A 22,839-nucleotide genomic window follows, 5' to 3' on the forward strand; every position below is an offset into this window, starting at 1 on the left:
AGGATGACTCTGGTCTGCTGTCTCTGGGAAGAGCAAAGAGCACTCGCTGCGGAGCGGTCATGGGAAGATGCCGCACGGCATCGAGAGCGACGGTGCCTTGGCGACAATCGCGGCGGCCACTCGGGATCATGCAAGCCAGTAGTGCCGCAGGTGAGTAATGCTGCAGGTGAGTAGTGTCGTAGGTGTGTAATGTCGTAGGCGAATGATGTCGTAGGTGAATGATGTCGTAGTCGACGATCCAAGTACAGTCGACGATCCAAGTGCCTGCGACGATCCAAGTGCCGCACAGCCAACGAATGCGACGCTGTTGCTGCGAGTTCTGTCCTCTGCCCCCATCTCGCCAATCGGGCGCTTGCATCCAGCACCACCCAAGGCTCCCAACACCACCCAAGACATCGCAGGATCAAGCTCAACTAATGGCCACCGGGCACGTACCCTCCAGCAGCGACATCCGCACCGACGACGACATCCGCACCAACGACGATATCCGCACCGACGACGATACCGCCTATCTCTATGCCTTTGCCGACGACTCCATCCCTCCCCTCAAAGTGCATCAAGATCCGAGCGGATCAAAGTGGTCCGCCGGCATCGGCGCAACCGTCTGGGACTCGGCTCTGGTCGCCGTGAACTATTTCGAGCGACTAGCATCCGAAGGTCGCCTGCCGCCCTGCCATCGCATCGTCGAGATCGGCGCCGGCACTGGTCTGCTGGGTTTAGCCCTGGCCACCGTCATCGCACACTCGCCGGCATCGGCTCCTCTGGACGACTCGACTCGATCGCATCCTCCATCGCAACGGCAGCTTGTGCTGACCGACAAAGCGGGCACAATCCCGCTCCTGAACCACAACCTCACCCTTGCTCTGGCTCGAGACTCTGCTCTTGCCAAGGTCTTCCGCATCTCGACCGAGGTTCTGGAATGGAGCGATCCCTCGGTCTCAGACGGGCCCGTCGCCCGGCTCGCCCCGGATCTCGTTCTGATCGCCGACTGCGTGCACTGGCCCGAGCTCTTTACCCCGCTGATCGCCACCCTCGAAGCCATTTCCAGCCACGAAACCCTCATCGTCCTGGCCTACGAGCGCCGCAACTTTGATGTCGAGGTCGAGTTCTTTGCCCAGCTGGGCAAAAAGTTCTCGTTCGCCCATGTCCCAGAAGACAGCCAGGGCTACGACTACCGCTCCGAGGACATCTATCTCTTCACCTGTCGCAAGCGGATCTGAGTGGCATATTCTACATGCGGCCCAAGTGGCCCACCATCACCAGATTGCGCAGCGAACGACTTGTCTGACCCGACGGTCGACGTCGAGAAACCACAGAGCCATCCAGATGATCGAATATATATTGTATCTCAAGACTGGGCTCCCTCAAACTGAAACCAGGCAGCGGCTGAAGTGCGGAGGAGCACGAATAGGCATCGGGTTTTGCTTTCTGAACAGGCTCCGCAGAAATCCCGTGGCCAGCGGACCACTCAGAGTTCACGAATCACCATCGAGGCTGCTCAGATGCGACCATCCATGAATTCCCATATTGCACGTCTTGCTTGGTGTATGCGCATCCTGCAGCTCCAGCTGTCTGACCGATGAGGGAGGGCAATGTGCGTTGTGGTGCTTCGATGTGTCTCGGCTTGTCCCATCGCTTCACACGATTCCTGGCTCACACCTCAGCTGATTTCGACTGGATGATGCCGGCCAGAACAGCCTCGCATCGCTGTCGAGGAACGAGGAGCGTTGGCGAGTCAGTGGGCGCTTGGGATCTGCCATGCGTCCTTTGCCTGCCACCGCGATCTTTGCATACTTTTCCCGCTGCAGTCATCAACCACCATACCTGCAGAACCACTTTGCGGTTTGGCTCGCCGGACAGCTGCATAACGGCACACGCCAGCGCCGCGCCGAGTGCCTCCAGATCGGCCACGGACCAGTCCTCGGTTGAAAGCAAAAGTTGGTGCTTGAACTGCTCCAGTTCCTCCGGATCGATGGGTGTGTATCCCGGCACACACTCTTCAGTTTCGATACCACCACTGCGAGCACGCCCAGTTTCAAGGATGGGGGTTGTGACAGTCGCCGGTTTGACTGCGAGAGCGTGAATGCTCGAGGAGTGACCGATTCCTTGCGCGATCTCCACGTTCGGGTTTCCAGCAGCGGTCGCCGACTCCAGGTCCATAGAGTCGATCGGGGGCTCGTCCCTCTCGTGGTCTGTTTCGTACACGAGAATGCCATTGCCAGGCACGTCCTCTGCAGAATCCATCTCATCGGGCGACTGATCCCGAGACAAGCCCATAGCTTCGGACAGAAGTGCATCTGCATCATCCCGCTTGTTCGGCAGTGGTGCAAGCTGCTTTGACTGTGATTGTAGCTCTACTGTCAGTACCAACTCGGCTACTGATGCCGACTGTAGCTCGATCTCGGGTACAGCCACAGACACAGATTCCGAATTCTGCTCAGGTTCAGGCTCAGGCTCAGGTTCGGGTTCAGGCTCAGGCTCGGCCGTTGCCGAGGTCTTTGCGGCGATTCCAACACGGCTCTCGCGAGACAGATCTGTGATGGGCGCAACAGGTCACGGTGAGTCTTGCATTCTGCTATCCACAGAGGAGCGACACAAACTGCACAGTCATCCTTGCTCGCGAGAGGCGACACTGACCCCGAGATCTGCCTTTCTTCCGTGGCTCCTGGCGCTGCCGCTCCTCCCACTTTCGCAGCAGTCGCCGGCGGATCATCATCAGCTTCGAGTCCTCGATCAGGTCCTTCGGGATAAAGTCGAGCATGAACCGCGCCATGTCAACGAGCTCCTGAGCCTAGAGCGATGTGCGGATGGAACGGTGGGCTCTGGTTAGCTTCGCACTCACAGCTCGAAAGTCCGGTCATCGGAATCTATCACCTCGGGAGCCGCCATGGCGCTTGGGGACCACACTCGATCAACATGACGCTGACACGCCACCATCGCATCCGCATCTCTCGGCGTCCAAATGAGGCACTCAGATACACATGCAGTACGTACTGCCTGGTAGACGGGGCTGTCGTGGTTGTTGTAGGTCCGAGCGTTCTCGAGAATGAGGGCAATGTCGTCCATGTAGCTCGAGGTACTCCCATACTCGTTTGCATCGATCTTGAACGCCATTGTGCTTAGATCCATGGGCTTCTTGATGACGGCGTAGTAGTCTGGATAGTCCTGCTCGTTGACTGCGTTCTTGAACGGCCGGAAGGTGCTGCTCTTCATCAGATCTTTATGAATCGTTCGCAGCTCCATTCGCAGTCGGAGGCTAACATATTCGTCCTGTTCGCGCAGCGCCTGGATCTCGGCGGCGGTAGGTTCGGCCGGGGGCGGTGTCGGGGCACGCTCCAGAACAACCGGCTCTTCGGGAAGAGTCGACCGAGGAGTCTTGTGCTTGAGAGCGCGTGGCGGTCTCTGCAGAGCTTGGATCACGTCGTGGAAAAAGTCGTTGCGTTGATTCTGCAATGGCAGCACGACCGAGGCGCCAATGTTAGCTGGCTTCGTCGCGGCGGCTCACCGATAAACAACTATGTGCAGAGAAACATCCGACTTCTGGCCTACCATGTCTGGAGACGCCAAAGCTATCACCATCTTGCCAACCGCGGTGCCGTCTCCCCAGACGCCCGCAAAGATATCCAGCAGGTCCGATGGCAGCTCCTCGATGTGCTTTTCACATGTGCCCAGCACAATGATCGGATCGTACGGATCGCGGTTGAGGAGGGACACAAGGGTGTGGCGACAGAGCTCGGTCAGGGTTTCCCACCAGCGGTCGATCTCGGGGATGTAGATCGCTGCCGGGCGGTGCCGCCGGAGTTCGTTGATGTACTGCACAATGGCGGCTTCAGGGCTCTGTGTGCAAGCCGTAGGGCACAGTCGCGGTTGGCGATGGCGGACAGGTGGTCGGCATCAAGGTGGAATCAAGACAGGATCGAGTCAGTATCCAAGCTTGTAGCCTCTTCATTTCGGACCACCCGCGCGTCGGGAGCAGAGTTAGGCCGGCCCAAGATCCGTGGGAGGCACACATGTGTGCTTCCTCTCACCCGTTCACGTACCCGGCCGCTGTCGATAAGAATCGTGGCGAGATCCATGCCCTGGATGTACACGCGTGACTTTTCCATGGACGCCAAGATGGCTGGTCCAATGTACTTTTGTCCCATTCCAGCCGATCCTGCAACCAAGATTCGCGGCGCAATGCTTCTGCAGTAGAGCGAGATGTCGTGCTGGAATGATGTGCCTGGGTTGCTTGGGAGGAGCGTCGTATCGTCGTCGCTATCACCACTCTCGTCAATGTCGCCTGCGCCAGCTCTGCGCAGCTCATGCGCGGTGGAGCCGTCGTGCCGCGCTGTGTTTGATTCGAGAAGGGGCAGGATCGTCTCCACGAAAGCGGTTACGATCTCAAGCTGCGAATCCAACAGTGGCTTGAGCTGTTTGGGTAACGGCTGTGCATATACAATTGCCGTGCGTTGGGTCGATGGCAGTATCTCTGAAAACGTGATTTGCGGATGGCGAGTAAGAAGCGGGACGAGTAATAGGCGGGACGGTGCAATCCATGCAGATGGCGGGCCACAGCATCGACAGCATCGACAGCATCGACAGCATCGACAGCATCGACAGCATCGACAGCATCGACAACATCGACACACTTACTCCTCAAACTCTCTGCAAAATCGCATCTCTTGACCCGGATTTGGTTTGGATCGACGACAAGCTTGTGATTCGACTCGTACACCTGCGGGAACGAGCGGCGGATAGCATGGAGGGCAGCCTCGGTGCACAGCGCCTGTGGTCATTGTCCGTCAAATATCCGCGAAGGGTCAGCTTCTGAGTCCCCTGACAGCGACACGCGGCGACTGATTCAGATCCAGATGACGACCAAGGCCGCCTGCATCGCTAATCATCGCCACTGTTGAAAGTTCTTTCTGATTTGCGAATCCTTCGTCGAGACCATCCCTTACCTTCACATCGGCGCCACAGTATCCCCGGGTGCTCACGACTAGCTCATCGATCAGCGAGTCTCTCAGCGGCGGGTTCCATTGCTTGGTCGAGATCTCGAGAATCTTCTTACGAGCCGCATCGCCGGGGAGAGGAAAGTAAAACTCGCGGTCAAACCGACCGGGCCGGCGCAGAGCGGGATCGATGGCATCGATGCGATTGGTCGCGCCGATAACAACGACCTGGCCTGAAGTAGACCCAAATCGTGCACGTTGGAGGAAACGGCGTGCGTTGGAGGAAACGGCGTGCGTTGGAGGAAACGACGTGCGTTGGGAGTTAATAGGGGCAATGGTAACCATGCGCAGTCCCTTGGCGACGAGCATGGTTCACTCTTGGTTGTGGGCCGGCCTCGGCACCGGGGCAGAGTCGCAAAATCTCACCTCGGCTGTCCAATCCATCCATCAGCGCCAGCAGCGTCGAAACAATGCTGGAGTGGACTTGATCCTGCTTGCTGGAGCGTACCGGAGCCAGTCCTAAGTGCCAGAGTCGGGAGTGAGTAACGCGATGCGAGACTATTTGCCTGCCAGAAATCGGAGCACACTTCAGCCAGCCGCACAGCACATCACATCCAAGGGAAGGTCAGAGTCGCCTACTGCCCTCGTGCGCTCACCATCGATCTCGTCGAAGAATATGATGCATGGCTGCCACTGCTTGGCTTGCTCGAACAGCAGTCGTAAGCTCCTCTCGGCCTCGCCGACCCACTTGCTGAGCAAGTCGGCGCCTTTGCGTAGGAAAAACGCAACCTTCTGGTTCGAGCTCGAGCAGCTGTTGGCCAGGGCCCGGGCTGAGACGTATCAATGGCCAGACGAGTCAGCACGGACTGGGTGTTCACTCGGGTTATGATCCCTGTGGGCTGTGGTGACTGTGGGACTGTGGCTCGATGCGCTGACCTTCATCCAGCCATGGTTGCATGTCAACTCTCGACTAGACTCGCGACGATGCTCTCACGTACCCATGAGCGTCTTGCCTGTTCCGGGCGGGCCGTGGAACAGCACGCCTCGAGGAGGGGTGATGTTCAGGGTCGAAAACAGTTCTGGATAGAGCAGCGGCATGACAATCATCTCCTTGAGGGATCGGATGTCTGAGAAATAGACAAAGTCGCGTTAGAACCGAATAAAAGGAATCATATGGGTGCCATGCGATGTTCGTATGGTTGCCATGCCGGATTGTGCAGTAGATGAGGAGATGGTGCACATGTCAGCACGCGCGGCCCATGGATCCCAACAACACTTACGTTCTTGCAAACCACCAATATCGTCGAATCCCACCTTGCCGACGTCGATGGGATCTGTATCCGAGTTTCCTGGAAGTTGTGCGGTTTCAATCAGTCAGACATTCGCGTAGGCTACTGGTGACAACTTAGGCACCTGCCCGGCCGTTTCGATAGCGCCCGTACCTGTTGCGCCGTATCGCATGTCGCGGCAGCTCTCGAGTTCCTTCCTTTCACCTTCTGAGAGCCCTCCCAGCCTCAGCAGGACGTCCTGGGCCCTCTGAATCTCGGCCATGTTGATGGGATTCATCGATGCCGGTGCCCCGGCCGAGCGCGAGCCGCCGGATCGCATACGTCCGATTGACTCTTCATCATCCGACTGACGCAGAGAGGAATGGGTCGATGTCAGGGCAACCGAAACGGATCGAGCCATACGCAGCAGGCAGCAAAGCGGTGGGCGCGGTCTGATGGAGCAGTGGCCGCCATACAGGTGCGTCAGGATGTGCACTGCGGCGGCAACTGCAGATGGCCTACCGAGTCGTAGAGGCGTCGAGGCTTTGAAGAGTACCGTCCTGGTCGGTAGCTCACAAAGGGATGGTCGTATCCACCGTATCCTGCCTTGGACTTGCGGCTGTTTGCTTCTGTTGGAGCTGCCTTCTTTGGAATATAGAATCGGCTGTAGTCCACGGCTCGTCCCTCGCGGCTCCGCAGACGAGTAACGCGGCTCTCCGGAGGCTCGCGATCTGGCAGGGCATCGAATGCTTTCAGCGAGTTGCGGGTCTGCCGGCCCGTGAACGGTATCGGATGATCCTCCGAGGAGCGGCGACTGCGAGAGCGCTCGGACTTGCGATCGTGAGAGGCGCCCGGGCGGGCATCGTACAAGGTCTTGGAAAAGATATCAGTGAGAGAGTATCGAACCTCGCCGCGCGGACGGAGCCGTCGTCTGCCAGAAAGAGCCGGGTCGTCTCTTTCCTGGACATTTGCATCGACCGAAGCATCGCCACCAATGTCGCTCTTGCTCGAGCCAGCCTCAGCATCGTCCTCGGCTTGACTGTCGTCTGCATCTGCATCTGCATTAGCCTTGTCGTCGTCGTCGTCATCGTCATCGTCATCATCGTCGCTGGGAATGTACTTTTCGTTTGAGTTATGGCGTTGCCGCGGTGGTGTGGGGGCTGTCTCCTCATCCTCTTCGTTACCGCTGTGGGGACCATTCGACTCGTGCTCAAAAGATCGATCCGGGTCATGATCCGACTGGCTGGTGCTTTGAAGGGCTTGCTCCGGCGACGCGGGACGATGATGCTTGGAGCCGTCTGACCTGGACGAGCGATATGGAGGGGGTGATTCTGAAAGGAAGGGCACAATGTCAAGCCGGTGTTCCCCAGCCGGCGGCGAGAGGCAGATCCCATTTCGCACACATGCATTAAGATGCAAGGCGAGTCGAAATGGAGTATTGTCAAGATCGGAGCGAGAATGGCGACAGGCTGAGCGGGGAGCCGCGGGAGCCATCCATGTGGAGATCGAGGCCGATCCGTCACAGATCAGGAGGGCAACACAAGGGACAGTGGGATGCACCATGGAACAACAACAAGAGATACCGTTTCTCGGGATAGGTCATCGAGCCAAGCAGAGCTGGATTGCTGTTCCGTCATGGCGTCGATGCGATCCAGCATGAGCAGAGGGCTGGTACTTACTGGCGAATGCTACAGACTTGCGGCTGATCTCATCTCGACTGGCACGACGGTCGTCGGCTGGATCAACGCCGTTGGGTGCTTCATCAGTGTGATCGTCGATAGACAGGCTGAGCTTACGCTTTGCTCCGCGGGTTCGGCCGATCGAGTCGTAGGAGATATGATCCTCCAGATCCACGCTGTAGCTGCGCCTGGACGACTGGTGATAGCTCGACTCCGGGGGATCTCGATGCCTGGAGCGGCTCTTCTCGGCAGCCGAATTGGCCTGTGACGACGGCCCCGATGCTCGCGATCGGCTCTGGTAGGAGGTGTAAGGATCATAATGCTCGGGCGGCCGGCTGATGCGCCCGGTTCGGGTGACGGCCGGTTCGTGGTGGATGGGATCGGCACGAGCTTCGGGTGAGTGATCGCTCTCAAATGAATACAGCTGCTCTCGCTTTGGGCGCTTCTTGGGCGACGAAGGCTGATCTAGTGAGTAAGCCAGTCGACTGACGGGCTTGCTGATGCGTCCGCTCTTGGTGACCGATGACGGAGCCGGGATGACAACTGCAGTTTGATCGAGATCATCGTCGCTGTTGGAGTGGGCATGATGATGGCCTGGCAAGGACGGCCTGTAGGATCGACCTTTTTCGTGGGAGTGCCGACGGCCTCCGGTATGAGCCTTGTGCTCGGGCGATTCACCAGAGTCGGCGTCGCCAAAGTCGGTGGACATGACTGCCTCGTTGAAGTTGGTGACCTTGAGCTTGCGGATACGGCCAAAAGATGACGGTGTGGCGTGGGTGCTGCTGTCTTGGTGACCCATCATTGCTGCCGAATGCGGATGGAGTGCGAGAGCGTAGGAGGTCGATGCGGACAGAGCGGATCGGCAAAGGGCCGAGTCAGACCGAAGCGGTGGAGAGGCTGACGATCCAGGGGGGTGGATTGGAGGAATCGAAAGAGCGGTGGGGCAGTGGGCCGAGCTTGAAGCGTGGCGAATGCAAACCAGGCCAGCGACCAAACTGCGAGCCAGCTGGGCCGGGCAGGGAGTAGCGAAAGAACAGATGCAGGGACTGACGAGGCCAAGGCGGCCGTGAGATGGATCAAAAGAGCAGGATCGCCAGCAGGGCCGCACCGGGACCAAGAAGGCAGCAGGGCCAAACTCCGCACGGCCGTTGTCTGCCCCGGCGGCCGTCCGTCGCAGTGATCGCAGCGATCGCAGAAACGAGCTGGACGCCGTGGCTTTGAGTCGGTGGCCGTGGCTATATCGATATGGGGAACTTCCATCCGCAACCACAGCGCCGGTGCAGACAGGAACAGCCGCAGTGTTCAGATCGATCGACGCTCATGGAGATTCCTTGCGCATCCCCAGTCGGATTGCTTTGGGCGTTTCCAAAATGAAATGGGACACCCCGTTGGGCCATGAGGGTTATTTTCTGTGACCTGAATACACCCACCCACTCATCATAATCATGGCCAAGCACAGCACCCTCGATGTCCGCATCGCTGCACTGCGACCGGTGGTCTTCACTCGGAGGCTGCCAAAGTGATCTGTTCTATTTCTTATGGCATAGTTAGACGCATGCCATCGCATATTACGCTGACAAATGGGTTGTGGGCAGGTGTCCCATTTCCCCCCTAAATAAATTGTATAACAGATACCTTAGAATTCTCATTCTCATCGAGCTTGCCATCGCAGCTGCACGGACATGGCTCGTCAGGGAACTCCTGGTCCCTGTCCGGCTCGGCTCGTGGGAAGTGGGTCCATCAAACACCCAAAACCGAGGAATGGGGATGTCTTTCCCAGAGAGGTCGCGGCGAACTCGAATAAAAGACAGTACTCCATGTTCTGTTCGGAATGCATCAGGACATGCCTCTTCGAAGTGCCAGCCTGTTCGTGTCGATGGGAGCCTGTGTCTTACGGGCGGCTGAGAATAGCTGATCACCTTACTGCGCTGACGTCCTGGATCGGGTCCGTCTCCGTACGGCACCAGATCATGCGTTTGGCAAGGGCCAGCGCCGCTGGCCGATATATCTGATGGGACCGAGTCCGGGTGGTACCGAGTGCAGAATGGGGGTGGGCTGGCGAGGGACATGATGGACATGGACAAGTTGGCTTGGCCGCAGCATGATCCGGTGACCCCAAGCCTTGCTCCCGCTGGCACATCTAACTTCCAGAGGTGGTCCCTGTTGCACGTAGATGACATCAAGCAGCCTTGCCGCAGTGGGACATGTTCTCAAGTCGCTTCCCCGACGACCCGGAGCACGGTCTGTTGTGCTGCCGCCCATCCTCAGCCGCAATTTACCCCGATTCCCAGAAGTGTACGCGTTCAATACACGGCATGCTCTCTGAGCAACATGGAACATGCGATCAGCGGACGGGTCATTCGCTCCCGCTGGTTGATCTCTCAATGGCTCATGTCTCCGTTCTCTGCAATGGAACCTGTCAGCAGCACACTTCCACTCCATTTCGCCCACTCCCACGCACGGCATCCCCACACTTGCTCTGGCTGTCTCACTTCCGGCTCGGAAGCACCGCCAACCTGCTGATGCCATCCGACCGACCGACCTCTGGAATATAAAAGGGCCTCGCATCTCGCTTCTTCTGGGCCTCACCACCGGCACACCCGACTCCCGCTCAGAACCAGCCTTCTAGCCTCCGACCTCTTCTCCCTCCTCTCCTTCTCTCGCTCATCTTGTTCAGCTCTACCACCATGCTCGTCAACCTCGGCTTTGCTCTGACCGCCCTCCTCGCCCTCTCCGGAGCCATCGAGGCTGCTTCCGTCTCCAAGGGCGGCAAGTGGGACAAGTACCGCAAGTCGCTCGACAAGGTCCTCGGCTCTGCCGAGAACACGGCCAGCATGTCCAAGGACGCCAAGACCATGTTCCAGGCCCATGTCACCCAGCGCAAGGACCCCGCCTTCAAGAAGCTCGTCAAGAAGGTCAAGAAGCACCCCAAGGCCAAGAAGAACAAGGCCGGCTTCACCATGACCGATGACAACATCGAGTCCCTGGCCACCGATGTCTTTGTAAGTGTCAAACAGTGTGCTGATCCGATCTGTCTGCATCCGGCAGCCGATGGCAGCTTGTAGTCGTTGCGGCTGGATTGCAGATCGTGCATCAAGGTACTCTGCACAAACGCCATCCATGTTCATCACACTCTGGTCATTGCCAGCACTGACTCTGATGCTTCTTGGCATACAGGGCAGCAACGCCTCTGATGTCCACACCGCTGCCGTCCGAGCTGCCATGCTCCCCGACTCGTGGGATTCCCGCGACAAGAACTGGGTCTCCTCAGTCAAGGACCAGGGCCAGTGCGGCAGCTGCGTTGCCTTCTCCTCGGCTGCCACCGTCGAGAGCACCTTCCTCAGCCAGACCGGCAACAGCATCGAGGTCTCGACCGCCGACATCTTTTTCTGCCTTGCTGCTGGCCAGGCTCAGTGCAGCACCGGCTGGCAGCCCAAATCGGCTGCCGATGCCATCTCCCAGAACGGCGTCGTTGGAGCCGACTGCTTCCCTTACACCGCCGGTAACGGCCAGGACCAGCAGTGCAACGATAGCAGCTGCCAGCGCACTGGTGGTCTGTCTGAAGCCTCGTTCGGCAGCGTCGACGAGATCAAGCAGCACATCATGACCTACGGCGCCGTCTTTACTGGCTTCACTGTCTGTGAGTACTCGACCGACCGACCGAGCAGGATTCTGCATTCAACTGGATGGACATGGCACTAACTCACCACACTCTCCCTTGCCCCCAACAGACCAAGACTTTATGAACTGCTGCACCAACAACCAGATCTACATGCAGCAGTCCGACCAGCAGGAGGGCGGCCACGCCGTCTCGATTGTTGGCTGGGATGAGAGCAAGCAGGCCTGGCTCTGCAAGAACTCCTGGACCACCACCTGGGGCACTGACGGCTTCTTATGGATCGGCTACGGCCAGGCTGGCATTGGCTCGACCGACCAGACCTATGGCTTCACCACCTCTGGCGGCAACTAAGCATCAGCTTCGTCTCTGGAAGACGTGCCCACTGCTTGTGTCTGTATGCTTCATTCCATCTTCCCTCGCTAACGGTCGGTCTGTCGCCGGTCACTCGACAACCTGACTCGTACTGTCCTTTATTCCATCTTCACAACCCCTAAACGGCTTTGGTGCCCTTCTAATGTAATATGATCAATCGCGGAAATTAGCCATACTATCCCGTCAATGTTTTGGTTTGTGCTGGCAGTCCCAGACAGAACGACTGGTGTATTGGTTGATCAGGATGCCCATATATATACCAGACAGAGGGCGCTGTGTTCTCCCTGGCAAGACCATGCGGGGCAGCCAGACGGTGCATCTGCACACCCCAGCATCCGTACCAACGACATGACTGGGCTGCTTCTGCCTGTTCGCACACAGCAACGGCCGTTCCCACGCCCTCGTTCGCTCTCGCTACTGGTCTCGCTCCCCGCCTCGTGCCAGCCGCGACCAGCCGACGCGCTCCGGTCGCACCAGTGTCCGAATAGGCAATGCCTTAAATATATTAATTTAATACCGCCTGGCCGTATAGAAGGCACCGCTGGCGTCGCGGCCCTGAGAGACGACATCTCGAAACGCTCCTCTCTGCTCGGCACGGCCTTTTTTCGCTTTCGCACCACCACCACCACCACCACATATCCCACAGCCAGCCTCAGAAATGGACAAGATCAAGGAGGTGAGCCAGACAGCCCTGTTGATGCCTGATGCTGTTCCCTGCGGCGTCTCGTCGGTCGTCGCTTTGGTTGCCGTGTCCCTGTTGTGCCCTCCCCTGCCAACCAACTCCCCCCCCCAGCAAGTCGGTGGCTCACTTGGCGGAAGCCCTGCCATCCGGCCAGGCTGTCTCTGGTCGGCAGTGGGTTTGGATGCCGCAGTGTCGCCATCGAGCCATCCAGAGTGCGCTGTCGTACTGCTCCGCCTGACCCTGCAGCCAGCGACTCGGGCTGCAAGCGTCTCGCTGGGCAGGCGATAGGCGTGGTTTGCCATCGGCCAGCCAGCGCCTTGGCTCCCAGGGCCGGCCGTAACCACGTCGGCAGTTGGGGGTCAACATCCGCTTGTGGATCTGGTGCTCGGCAGCGTGCTCACATCCCTCCCTGGTTATCCCGTCCGCAGAAACTCGAGAAGCTCAGAATCGAATCTGAGTCCAACAACACTCGTGCCCTGAAGGCCGAGGAGGAAATCAAGCAGCTGAAAAGCGACCTTGCTAAGCGCGAGACCGATGTCCAGAACCTGAACAACAAGGTCACTCTCCTCACCATGGACCTCGAGCGGGCCGAGAAGCGTGTTGATGAGGTAAGGATCGCTCTGCTCGCAAGCTGCCGGATCGATATGCCCCTCGCACCGGGGGCCCGTCTGCTTGGCGCCATCGCTTGCGTGTGTGCCCGCTGTTCTGGAGGCTCGATGGTTCTTCTGCGGTGGCTCGCCCTGGACCGCGGGTGTGTCCGGAACGCCGGATCAGGCGGTGGCTGAAGCTGCAAGTCGTACCCGAGGGCCTGAGTCACATCCAGGCAGATCTAGCTCTTGCCGGCCGTCCCCGTGGTTGATTCCGGGCGCCTGACCAACCGCATATGCATTTCGCCGACGCCACACACCCGCCTTCAGGTCAAGCTCAAGAAGGTCGAGGGCGATAGCCACGAGTCCACCATCGAGACCCTCCAGCGCAAAGTTGCCCTGCTCGAGACACAGCTCGAGGACAAGGAGAAGAGCCGAAAGGAAGCTGTTGAAAAGTTAGTATTTGCCTTAACGATATCTACTTTTGCCTCTGCATCTGTCCCCATAGCTGGTCCCCAAGTATGGAGCGTCCAGGCGCCGCGGTCATCCCTGTCGTTGCTGCTGTCTCCCAACCGTCGCCGCTCACCCGCCACCTTTCCCTCGTCTTGTCTACCCCCAGGGCCCGTGCTCTTGAGCTCCACGCCGAGCAGTTTGAGCGCAAGGCCAAGCAGCTCGACTCGGACAAGCTGGAGCTTGAGAAGAAGCTCGAGGAAGTCACTGCCAAGTACACCGCTGTCAAGCAGGAACTCGAGGAGACCCTCAAGGGTCTCGAGGACCTGTAAACGGACTGCCATCTGACTCATCCGCACCCCCCCCCAAGCTCTCGTTTGGTCTCTTCCTGTGATTGTCGGGCCCGGCCCGCCCACTCTCTTTCTAGCTCACGCAGCAGCATGTTTGGCTCGTGGTTGTCTATGACGAGGTGTGCGAGTCGTCCGGCACCGATAGCATAAACTGAGAAGTGTCTCATACCATTTTTGTTCAGCTTTCCCTCCATCTACAGCTAGAGTTGTCGGACCAAAAATGTGAGGTTGTGGTTGCCCCCCCCCTTTTTTTCGACGGAAAGGCCTCTTACGTGTGTTCTCTGAAAGCGTCCAAACTTTCTGTATTTTTGATCGCAACTTTGGTCCCCGCCTTCGCCTTTCCCCCCCCCCGTTTCTGGCAAATACAACGGAATGCTTCTCAGCTTTTCCACATCCGATGGTCCTGTTCCGTGGCTGATGCCGAGTGAGGACCCGCTGTTCGCCATCCGGATCGTTGCCCGACCAGCAAACCGATAGCCTGCTCTTCCAGTCCGTCCAGCCACCGGCCAACGCCCCAGTCCCTGTCGGCCTTTCATGGCATGGCGGGATGCCGCTGGCTGTCTCCCAAGAATCGGGCGGAGTCGCTGGCTCCGAACAACGGCTCGCCCGGGACAACACCCGCTGCTCTCTGTATTTTGGGCCGTTTTGTCGAGGGTGCTGTTCGTTACAACAGATTATTCTTGGCTAGGTTCTCCTTGGCCACGATCCGCACCACATCCGCAATGACCTTGCGGACTTGGTCTGTGTTGGTGGCAACGGTTTGGTGAATGTAGATCTTGCGGCTGGGAGCCTTGTTGGTGGCCAGGAATTTGGAGCCAAAGTACTCGCACACTGCCCGCACCTCATTCGGCCCTGGTGAGGACGGAAAGACGCTTAAGCCACAGGACAACAGGACAACAGGACAACAGGACAGCAGGACAGCAGGACAGCAGGGCACTGATGCAATCGCCCATGCCATCTCATCTCACCTTTGTAGTCTGGAAAATAGTCGCTCACTGGGATGCTGGTCAATTTGCTCGTCAGCACATCGATCTTGTTGAGAAAGAGAATGATGGCTGTCTTCTCAAAGAGTGGGTTGTTGCATATCCCTTCAAAGACCCGGAGAGACTCGACCACTGTAACAGTCCCGGCGGAAATGTGAGCGTAACCAACAGCGTCAGAAACAAGCGAGGCCCTCGAAAGTGCCACCTCCGGCTGCCGACGCTCGCCGATGCCCTCTTGATTGTCTGATGACTGCAACGTCACTTACTTCGGTTGGTCTCCTCGTCTTCAGAGCACACCTGGTCATAGGACCCAACTGCCGACATGAAGATCATGGCTTGGCAGTCATCAAAATACGCCATCCACTTGCGCCGCTCGCTGCGCTGGCCGCCAATGTCGAATATCCGGATGCGCACGGATTTGATCTCAAAGACGCTCTCGGTCACCGTCGTCGTCATGATCCGGACTCGAAGCGCATCGTCCGGCGTCGGCACAAAGTTCTTGGCGGTGATTCTCCGGATGTTCGACATGAGACTGAAATGGCGATACATTGGTGGCGGGACAAGTATGTATTGTGCATGTGGTTAGGCAGGGCCAAAATGCATTGACGATCGACAACCAGGGCTGACTGGTCGGAGACAGTCTCAAGCGGATGCAGTCGGGCTGACGAGCAGCCGGAGACTACATTTTATGCGCTCAGCACCGCATCCCGGCCGCAGTTGGTTTGCGATGCCGAAGGACACACGAGCAGGGCAAGAGCCCAGACTTACTATTCACACGAGTCCAACAGCTGGAATTTGTTCGATTGCTTGAAGCACCTTTGGATGCCTTCGTCGCTCCACAGGCACTCTATGGCTTCAATCTGATCGACCGACATATCCGTCTCGGGCGAATAGTACCTCGCGCACGACCGAACGACGGGAACACATTTCTACTCCGGTTGGTCGTTTTGTATTCGACGAGGACGAACAGGAGATCATTTAACTTGGAGAAACTGTGGCTACTGAGGCAAGCTCTGTCCGCCGAGCAGGTATTCCCAATACTCGACAATCCATTCGCCGACATAAGGCTGTCGAGGAAACCCAGAGCACCGTCCTCACCATGCCTCGCTCGCCTTTAACAACTCTACGGAGTCAAAACGGATATGCGTACCATGGCTCGATCGGGATCCTCAAATTCGATGTTGAGTGGTGTCATGGCGTCGATCAGGGATATCATCGAGGTGACCAAGTTGCCGAGGGCACAATCCCGGACGACGGACAACTCGATCTTGGAGAATCCCGCCCCGTGGATGAGCTTGAACTGCTTCAGAATGGTGGATTTGCCGCTCTCGCCTGTCCCTGAAACGTGAACAAAAGCACCGAGCTTGAGCGTCTGTCACAGCCCTGGGGCCGAGATGAAAGCCCATCGACTCTCCTCCATCGAGTTTCATGTACATGAGTCGTTCCCACACCTCGTGGCCATATCCATCCCTCACGCGCAGATTTACCCAGCAAAAGCAACTTGACAGAGGGGTCCGTCGACAGCTTCTTCGCCTCGGCTTGTATGTTTTTGTCGATATTCCGGCTGTGATCCAGCTGGCTCTGGAGCTCAGGGTCCTTTGTGCACATCGCGGGATGCTCGGCGACGCCCTGGGCAGATTGAACAAGCGATAGGATGCAGAGGGGAGAGTATCGTGGGCGCACGCCGGGGTGCAAGCGAGCTGGTGGAAGCCAGTGGTAGCGTTTGGATCTCTTCTTTTTTTTTTCAAAGGACAGCTCGATCGCGATAACAGGAAGAAAGCGCCGCCGTCCGTTCGGCTGACTGATGTCAGTCGCTATTGCTCGGCTGAGCATCTCGGTTGCTCCTAGCGAGCAAGGCGATGCACTGCCAGATGCAATCGAACAAGTGAGCTGCCAATCATGTTTCCATCTTCACGACAATACCGGCGACACCTCGAATCCCGACTCTGCCCGCACAACGCTGTTGGGCTATTGAGCTCAACTCCTCATAACTGCATCTGATTGGCAAAGCACCAGCGATCGATCCGCACTGTGCCCAGCATGCCAATGCCTCGTTGGTGCTCGACTGGTACATGCGAAAGAATATTGACCATGATATCCAAGTCGACTGGTACCTTGATTAATGGTCCCAAGTGCAGGTGCTCGCAACGAGTGTACGGGACGGGCGAGGATGGGCATCTCAAGGTATAGAGCCGGTTGGCGAACGATTACCCAGCTTCCATAATCAATCGAGTGCCCTGGCGATGCGGGAGAGCCACACTAGCGGTACTATGAGGAGGCCCAAATACTGTGAAGGCGCCATTGCTATGCCAAGACACACTCTCTCTACATCCGACACAGTGCGGGGAACTGAGCAACTCATCCCGTACGAATCTGAGGAAAGGTCGGTGGAAGTGTATACTTGGCATACATATCCCTCCGCCTGGGCTGTCGAAACACCAAGACAGAGGATGCACCGCACATCGGAATCAAGGACCATCAGAGACTCGAGCGGGCCTGACATGCCAAAAGGAAATGTCTTGGGAGAAAATCCGCAGGAGCGTTGGAATTCTGGGTTTCCACATACCAGCCGAGGACAGCCCTCCAAATAATGATGCGGTCGCAGTCCTGATTGGCGCTTCATAATGTAGCTTCCGAACAGAATACCTGCGGGGCACCGACAGACATCCTCTGAGCCGCGGCCCAGAGTATATAGTGATCTTGGAGACGCCCTTAAGGTTTCCAATTCCCCTGGATCTCTAGCACGATACCAGACCATCCACCGAAACCGTAACCTTGCTTGACTGAGCCAGGGAGAATGAAGCATATCAGATTGTATCCTTTGAGGTTCCGAGATCCGCAGGTATGCATGACCATGGATCCAGCACCACACCGCCCTTCGTCATGACACCTCGCGCGGTGCTAGTGCCGTCCTTGACCCTTGCTTTCTCCACCGCCTTTCACAGATCGAAAGCGAATGGATGGCCTTCTCGGCAGTGTCTTGGAGACGTTTTGCTCTCAACGACACCGTGGCGATTGCGTACATCATGTTTGTAGCCTTCAACTGGCTGGTCAGCCAGCCAGACATCAGTGGTGAGTCGCTGCCGCTCGCTTGGGTTGATGCTGTGCTGTTTCCAGGGCCCGCAAACACAGCACCGCCGACGATGCTGAATGCATTTGGCTTGTACTCTGCCAGACTCTCCAGCTGTTTGCTGCCTGGTCTTGCAAGTCGGCTTGACCAAGATATACACTCAGAGTCCGAACTTTCGAGTTTGGATGTCCCACATCGGGCTCGTTGGGATCCTTGTCAGTCTGGCCTGGCAGACTGTTCGAACTTCGACCTACGTCAACACCCCAGCAACTGCTGGCATCATCATCAACCCGCACCATGTCGCCATTGTGTTTTCCATGGCAAGCACATACCAGGGGCGAAGCTCATCGATCCACCTGACCATGGGTCTGTTTGTGCTGCTGTCGCCTCTGATTTGGTATTTCACCAATCCGAATGTCTTCAGCAACATCCACGGATTCTCGGTCTTGCTCACGTACTGCAAGGTGGCCCTCACGGGCATGCTGGCGGCCTATGCTGAGGTGAGGGTGCAATGCCGACTCTTTGGCACGGCGCACTGGTGCCTGTGGTTGGTGCTGGCGTTCGATACTTTTCGCCGGCTCCCACACTCTCACGCATTCCAACGCACTCTCACGCATTCCCACGCACTCTCGCACACCATTCATCTTTCGTTTTTTTCCACTGAACCAACAACCCGCTTCTGCTTGGCAAACGGGTGCAGGACCTCAATCGCCGCGTGTCGTTCTACACTGCCAAGGAAATCATCAAGATGAAGGATGAACTCTCGCCTCCTCCAGCAGCAATCCTCAATGAGATTCCCTTCTACCTTGCGGACCGCAACATCGATACTCGGGAGTACATTCTGCCCATCGGCGACATGGCATGCATCCAGAACCAGTCGTGGAAGCAAAGACTATGGGTCTACTGGCGGACCTTTGTGATGATGCGTTTCATGGACGATACGCTGGAGATGGAGTATCGAAGGTGAGATGTCGCAGCCCGTCTTCTCTTCCATCCCAGCCAGCCCCGAGAACCGCCTGTTCCGATCAACTGACGTGCTCTGCACTATCGCCCTTCCCCGGACACACTCGCCGTGGCCAGAATCATGACAAAGAGATCGGTGTATCTCTATGTGACCACGACCGTCATCAACGTCGTTGGAGCCATCACCACCAATCTACTCTCGAGCTGGACACTGATCCAACAGGGAACTGCAACGAGCATCACCTTCTTGATCTACTTTCCAGTGGCCCTGATTGCACCAAAGCTGTTCCTGCTATCCTCCAAGATGCGCCGGGATCCCTGGGTGTGGCAGGCTGTGATCCTGACCAGCGCCGTCTTCAACATAGGCGGCTGGGTCCTGAACCATTTTCTCTTCATCAACAGCCAAGTTATCGACGATGCCACCTTCTTTCTCAGCATCAACTGTGTCGTCATTGCCACCTTTGCTGCTGGATCCCAGTCGGGCCTCCTGGCCATCTGCTACTATCCGATCCTGATCGTGGTGGTCATCTTCCATGTCTTTACGGGCATCTTTATAGCCACAAACACCATCTACAGCTACTTTGATGTGACGGCCATCCCGGCGACCTGCGCTGCCGCCGCCATCATCTGCGTGACCAGTGAATTCGAGTCCCGCAAGCTGTACCTGCTGGCCAAATGGTCCGAGGAGCTGAATCTGGCTCGCTCGCCCGAAGGCGGCTTCAAGAGCCCAAATGCACAGCTCATGGCAACAATCTTCCGGTCCAAGCACCAGAAGGCCAAGTCCAACACACTCAAGGCCCAAAAGAGCGGCACCAGTTCCGCCAGCTCCCAGACAACGATCATTGGGATGCCGGAGAGCTAGCCGTTGCTTTCAGCTTCCCCTCTCCCCCCCTTCCTCTCAGCCCCATCTGCGGATGCGCTGCCAGTTTGGCGACATTCCGAATTGCGAAGAGAGACCCTTGGAGCGACATGGTGTTCTGTCGCTGCTTTAGCTTGTCGTCTGCTGGTGCCAAACGAAATACACCGTCCTGTACCCCTGTCGCTGGCTGCCCCTGCCGGATGGCCGTGGTGGGCAACCCGTTTTCACCCCGGGGCATCTGGTCTGCTGCTGCCCTTGAACATGTTCTTCCTCCTCCGCAGTCGCATTTCTCCGCCTGGCGCGGCTGCTCGCGTCTCAAGCCTCCTGCTTCTCTGGATCTGCCGACGAGCCCAGCTGCCTTGCCTTCCCGAGATCTACCAGCGACTTTGGTCTGTTCGTCGACCCTCTCCCCCGTCCATCTCCAAGCCCTCCGACATGAACCAACTCTTCCGTCTCCCAAAGCCCGTCCTTCTTGCTCGCGGCCCATGTACGTGCTTGCTGCCCAGGGTTTGGTCTCGCTGCCTGATCGAGGCTCCTGATGAGATCCGGGCTGTCCGCGAGGTTCATGCGCTTCTTCATGGCTGGAGCACAACGAGAGCCGATGCCTCCTTGCGCAAAGTGTTGCTTACATCCCCGAGCCTGCTCCATGGTCCACGCATGCAGATCAGCGATGTCTGGCAGCTAACTTCTCCGCCGAGGCCAAGCCCAAGCCGTAAGTCAAGCCACACATGCAGCGGATCGCTCTGTTACCGGCCTGGCTTCAGCAATACAGCCACGGCTTCACGATCCAGGCGATCGGATAATCTAATTGAGCTCGCTCGTTTCCTACTGTTGCGCTACGACTCTACCACGTTGTCACCTGTTGCTGCCCTGCTGGGTTGCCTCGGATGCATGTTGTATGTTTTCTGGCTCCTTTCGGGATGCCGGTATCGCCCAACCCCCAACCCCCAACCCACGATCCCAATCTCCTCGCAGCCCCACTGCCATTGTTTTGATGAACATGGGTGGTCCTTCGACCTCGAAGGAGGTCGGCTTCTTCCTCGGCAATCTGTTTGCCGATGGCGACTTGATCCCCATTCCCTTCCAGAGCGTCCTGGCTCCTTGGATTGCCAGGCGCCGAACCCCCAAGATCGAGGAGCAATACGACCAGATCGGCGGTGGATCGCCCATCCGCTACTGGACCGAGCGACAAGGCAAGCTTCTCGAGTCGATCTTGGACAAGCAGTGTCCCGAGACAGGTGAGTGTTCATATCTGGCCTGCCGTCTGGCGGTTCTCGCTCGCTGGCTGGGTGCTCTGGCCTCATTTCTCACCGACTGCTGTGACCCGAACCCTGCCAGCACCCCACAAGTCATACGTCGCCTTCCGATACGCTCCTCCGCTGACCCAGGAGACCCTCGAGGCCATGAAGCAGGACGGCGTCGAGCGTGCCGTCGCCTTGACCATGTATCCTCAGTACTCCTGTTCGACGACTGGCTCATCGCTCAACGAGCTTCACAAGACCATGGATCGCTTGGGCATGAAAGATGCCTTTTCGTGGAGCATCATCGACCGCTGGCCCACCCAGCCCCAGCTCATCGAGGTATGTCGTTAGTATTGCCACCTTGGCCGCTTTGCTTCCGCACCGGAACCCTTTCTCTGGCTCACAGCCGCATCTGCCGCCCAGACCTTTGCCCAGCACATCGAACGGTCTCTGGCCGAGTACTCCAGCGAAGAGCGAAAGGATGTGGTGCTGCTGTTCTCAGCGCACTCGCTTCCCATGTCGGTGGTCAACCGAGGAGGTTCGTGATGCGACATCATGTCATGCTGCAATTGTTGCTGGGTTATTGCGGCTTCTGGCAGGAGACCTGGTGATATGCAGCGTTCGAGAAGACTTTCCGCCGTCTCTCCATGCTGCTCGCCATCGCCGATACGAGGGATCGATATCCATACGGCAGCATGAATGAGGCTCTACTGGTTCGCCTGCTCGTCGCTGATGCGATTTGTGCGTACGACCTCTCGACTGACGCCGTCTGCTGGAATGCGCTCCACATCTGGGGCCCGCCGGGCATATACCATATGACATCCGGCAGATCCCTATCCCCAAGAAGTCGCGGCCACCGTCCAGGCGGTCATGGAGAGACTTGGGTTTTCGAACCCGTATCGCCTGATCTGGCAGTCCCAGGTCGGCCCCTCCGCTTGGCTCGGCCCCAAGACCAACGAAGTCATCGAGGGATATGCCAAGCAGGGCAAAAAGAACCTCCTGGTGGTGCCGATTGCATTCGTCTCGGACCACATCGAGACATTGTTTGAAGTCGACATCGAATATGTGCATCTGGCCAAAGAGGTGCGTGTGCGTTCTGGATCGCAGAAGCCAAGCGACGTGAAGCGGAACTCGAGGATGTGCCCTTTGTGCCTGCATTTAACCGTGTCAGCCAGCGTCGCATCTGGCTCTTGCTCTTGTTGGTCGTATGCAACTCATTTGCATGGTGTGTTCTTACCACTCAGAACGGAGTCAACCTCAAGCGAGTCGAGTCCCTCAATGACGACCCGGTCTTTATCGACGGCTTGGCCAAGCTTGTCAAGGACCATCTCAGCACCGGCACCAAGGTGTCCACCCAGCTGGGCCTGCGCTGCCCGCAGTGCACCAATCCCAAGTGCGCCCACACCCGAGAGTACTTTGGGAAGGAATAGAGCAAAGACATTCACCGGTTCCATGTACTCTTTCACCTTTTGGCGGTTGGAAATCTGCTGCCGTCATCGCCGACAGCAACGTGAATTATGGCGACGCCTATGCCCTTGCATCTCACTCCCCCCCTCCTCCACTTGTGCTCACAGCAAGACGTTCGATCCATCACGACCACCGACATGAACCCGGTGCATATCCAAATAGATCCCGTTTGCTCGCCACGCGAAATTGCCGGGAGAGCTCATCGAGGAAACGGTCGCATGGACATCGAGGGAGTGGAGGAGCTAAAGCCCGCTGCAATTCTATTCGAGATATCAAGGCGCGGCAGGCCCACAGCATCATGAGCAGGGTGGCTGT

The 22,839-nt window shown here is 57.6% G+C and overlaps 7 protein-coding genes across 7 annotated transcripts; 5 read left to right on the forward strand and 2 right to left on the reverse strand.

The window, feature by feature from the left end:
• The first annotated feature begins 231 nt into the window (after window positions 1-231).
• On the forward strand, window positions 232-1,329 carry BJ171DRAFT_517638 (putative methyltransferase-domain-containing protein). The gene has a single exon (XM_053112161.1). It carries the CDS (start codon window positions 297-299, stop codon window positions 1,218-1,220), a length of 924 nt encoding a protein of 307 aa, XP_052963719.1. The 5' UTR covers window positions 232-296; the 3' UTR covers window positions 1,221-1,329.
• BJ171DRAFT_517640 (uncharacterized protein) lies at window positions 1,330-9,004 on the reverse strand. The gene is made up of 15 exons (XM_053112162.1): window positions 7,882-9,004; window positions 6,725-7,533; window positions 6,377-6,569; window positions 6,215-6,283; window positions 5,933-6,061; window positions 5,591-5,764; window positions 5,361-5,453; window positions 4,944-5,167; window positions 4,636-4,768; window positions 4,041-4,471; window positions 3,550-3,837; window positions 2,995-3,447; window positions 2,638-2,791; window positions 1,825-2,534; window positions 1,330-1,707 (listed from the first exon to the last, which is right to left on the reverse strand). Exons 1-15 carry the CDS (start codon window positions 8,681-8,683, stop codon window positions 1,654-1,656), a joined length of 4,716 nt encoding a protein of 1,571 aa, XP_052963720.1. The 5' UTR covers window positions 8,684-9,004; the 3' UTR covers window positions 1,330-1,653.
• A 1,564-nt stretch (window positions 9,005-10,568) lies between these two features.
• Window positions 10,569-11,851, forward strand: BJ171DRAFT_477390 (uncharacterized protein; the record flags this gene model as incomplete). The annotated part of the gene is made up of 3 exons (XM_053108873.1): window positions 10,569-10,883; window positions 11,059-11,521; window positions 11,613-11,851. The coding sequence occupies 3 exons, from the start codon at window positions 10,569-10,571 to the stop codon at window positions 11,849-11,851; spliced, it is 1,017 nt and encodes a 338-aa protein (XP_052963721.1).
• Window positions 11,852-12,448: 597 nt separating this feature from the next.
• Window positions 12,449-14,334, forward strand: BJ171DRAFT_517642 (tropomyosin). The gene is made up of 4 exons (XM_053112163.1): window positions 12,449-12,548; window positions 12,983-13,162; window positions 13,472-13,596; window positions 13,761-14,334. The coding sequence occupies exons 1-4, from the start codon at window positions 12,531-12,533 to the stop codon at window positions 13,921-13,923; spliced, it is 486 nt and encodes a 161-aa protein (XP_052963722.1). The 5' UTR covers window positions 12,449-12,530; the 3' UTR covers window positions 13,924-14,334.
• A 225-nt stretch (window positions 14,335-14,559) lies between these two features.
• Window positions 14,560-16,532, reverse strand: BJ171DRAFT_462202 (guanine nucleotide binding protein, alpha subunit; the record flags this gene model as incomplete). The annotated part of the gene is made up of 6 exons (XM_053108505.1): window positions 14,560-14,793; window positions 14,910-15,056; window positions 15,191-15,456; window positions 15,693-15,821; window positions 16,052-16,262; window positions 16,412-16,532. The coding sequence occupies 6 exons, from the start codon at window positions 16,530-16,532 to the stop codon at window positions 14,606-14,608; spliced, it is 1,062 nt and encodes a 353-aa protein (XP_052963723.1). The 3' UTR covers window positions 14,560-14,605.
• Window positions 16,533-17,721: 1,189 nt separating this feature from the next.
• On the forward strand, window positions 17,722-20,209 carry BJ171DRAFT_570305 (uncharacterized protein; the record flags this gene model as incomplete). Its single annotated transcript, XM_053113626.1, has 6 exons — window positions 17,722-17,766; window positions 17,870-17,996; window positions 18,109-18,494; window positions 18,695-18,957; window positions 19,075-19,772; window positions 20,098-20,209. Coding segments are annotated over 6 exons (1,629 nt in total), but the record flags the coding sequence as incomplete, so codon positions are not given.
• On the forward strand, window positions 20,099-22,710 carry BJ171DRAFT_517649 (uncharacterized protein). The gene is made up of 7 exons (XM_053112164.1): window positions 20,099-20,303; window positions 20,480-20,528; window positions 20,792-21,054; window positions 21,155-21,396; window positions 21,481-21,595; window positions 21,887-22,140; window positions 22,302-22,710. Exons 1-7 carry the CDS (start codon window positions 20,252-20,254, stop codon window positions 22,485-22,487), a joined length of 1,161 nt encoding a protein of 386 aa, XP_052963725.1. The 5' UTR covers window positions 20,099-20,251; the 3' UTR covers window positions 22,488-22,710.
• Window positions 22,711-22,839: the final 129 nt, after the last annotated feature.

The sequence above is a fragment of the Polychytrium aggregatum genome, assembly GCF_025602895.1.
Source record: "Polychytrium aggregatum strain JEL109 chromosome Unknown BJ171scaffold_38, whole genome shotgun sequence".
Lineage (NCBI taxonomy): Eukaryota > Fungi > Chytridiomycota > Chytridiomycetes > Polychytriales > Polychytrium > Polychytrium aggregatum.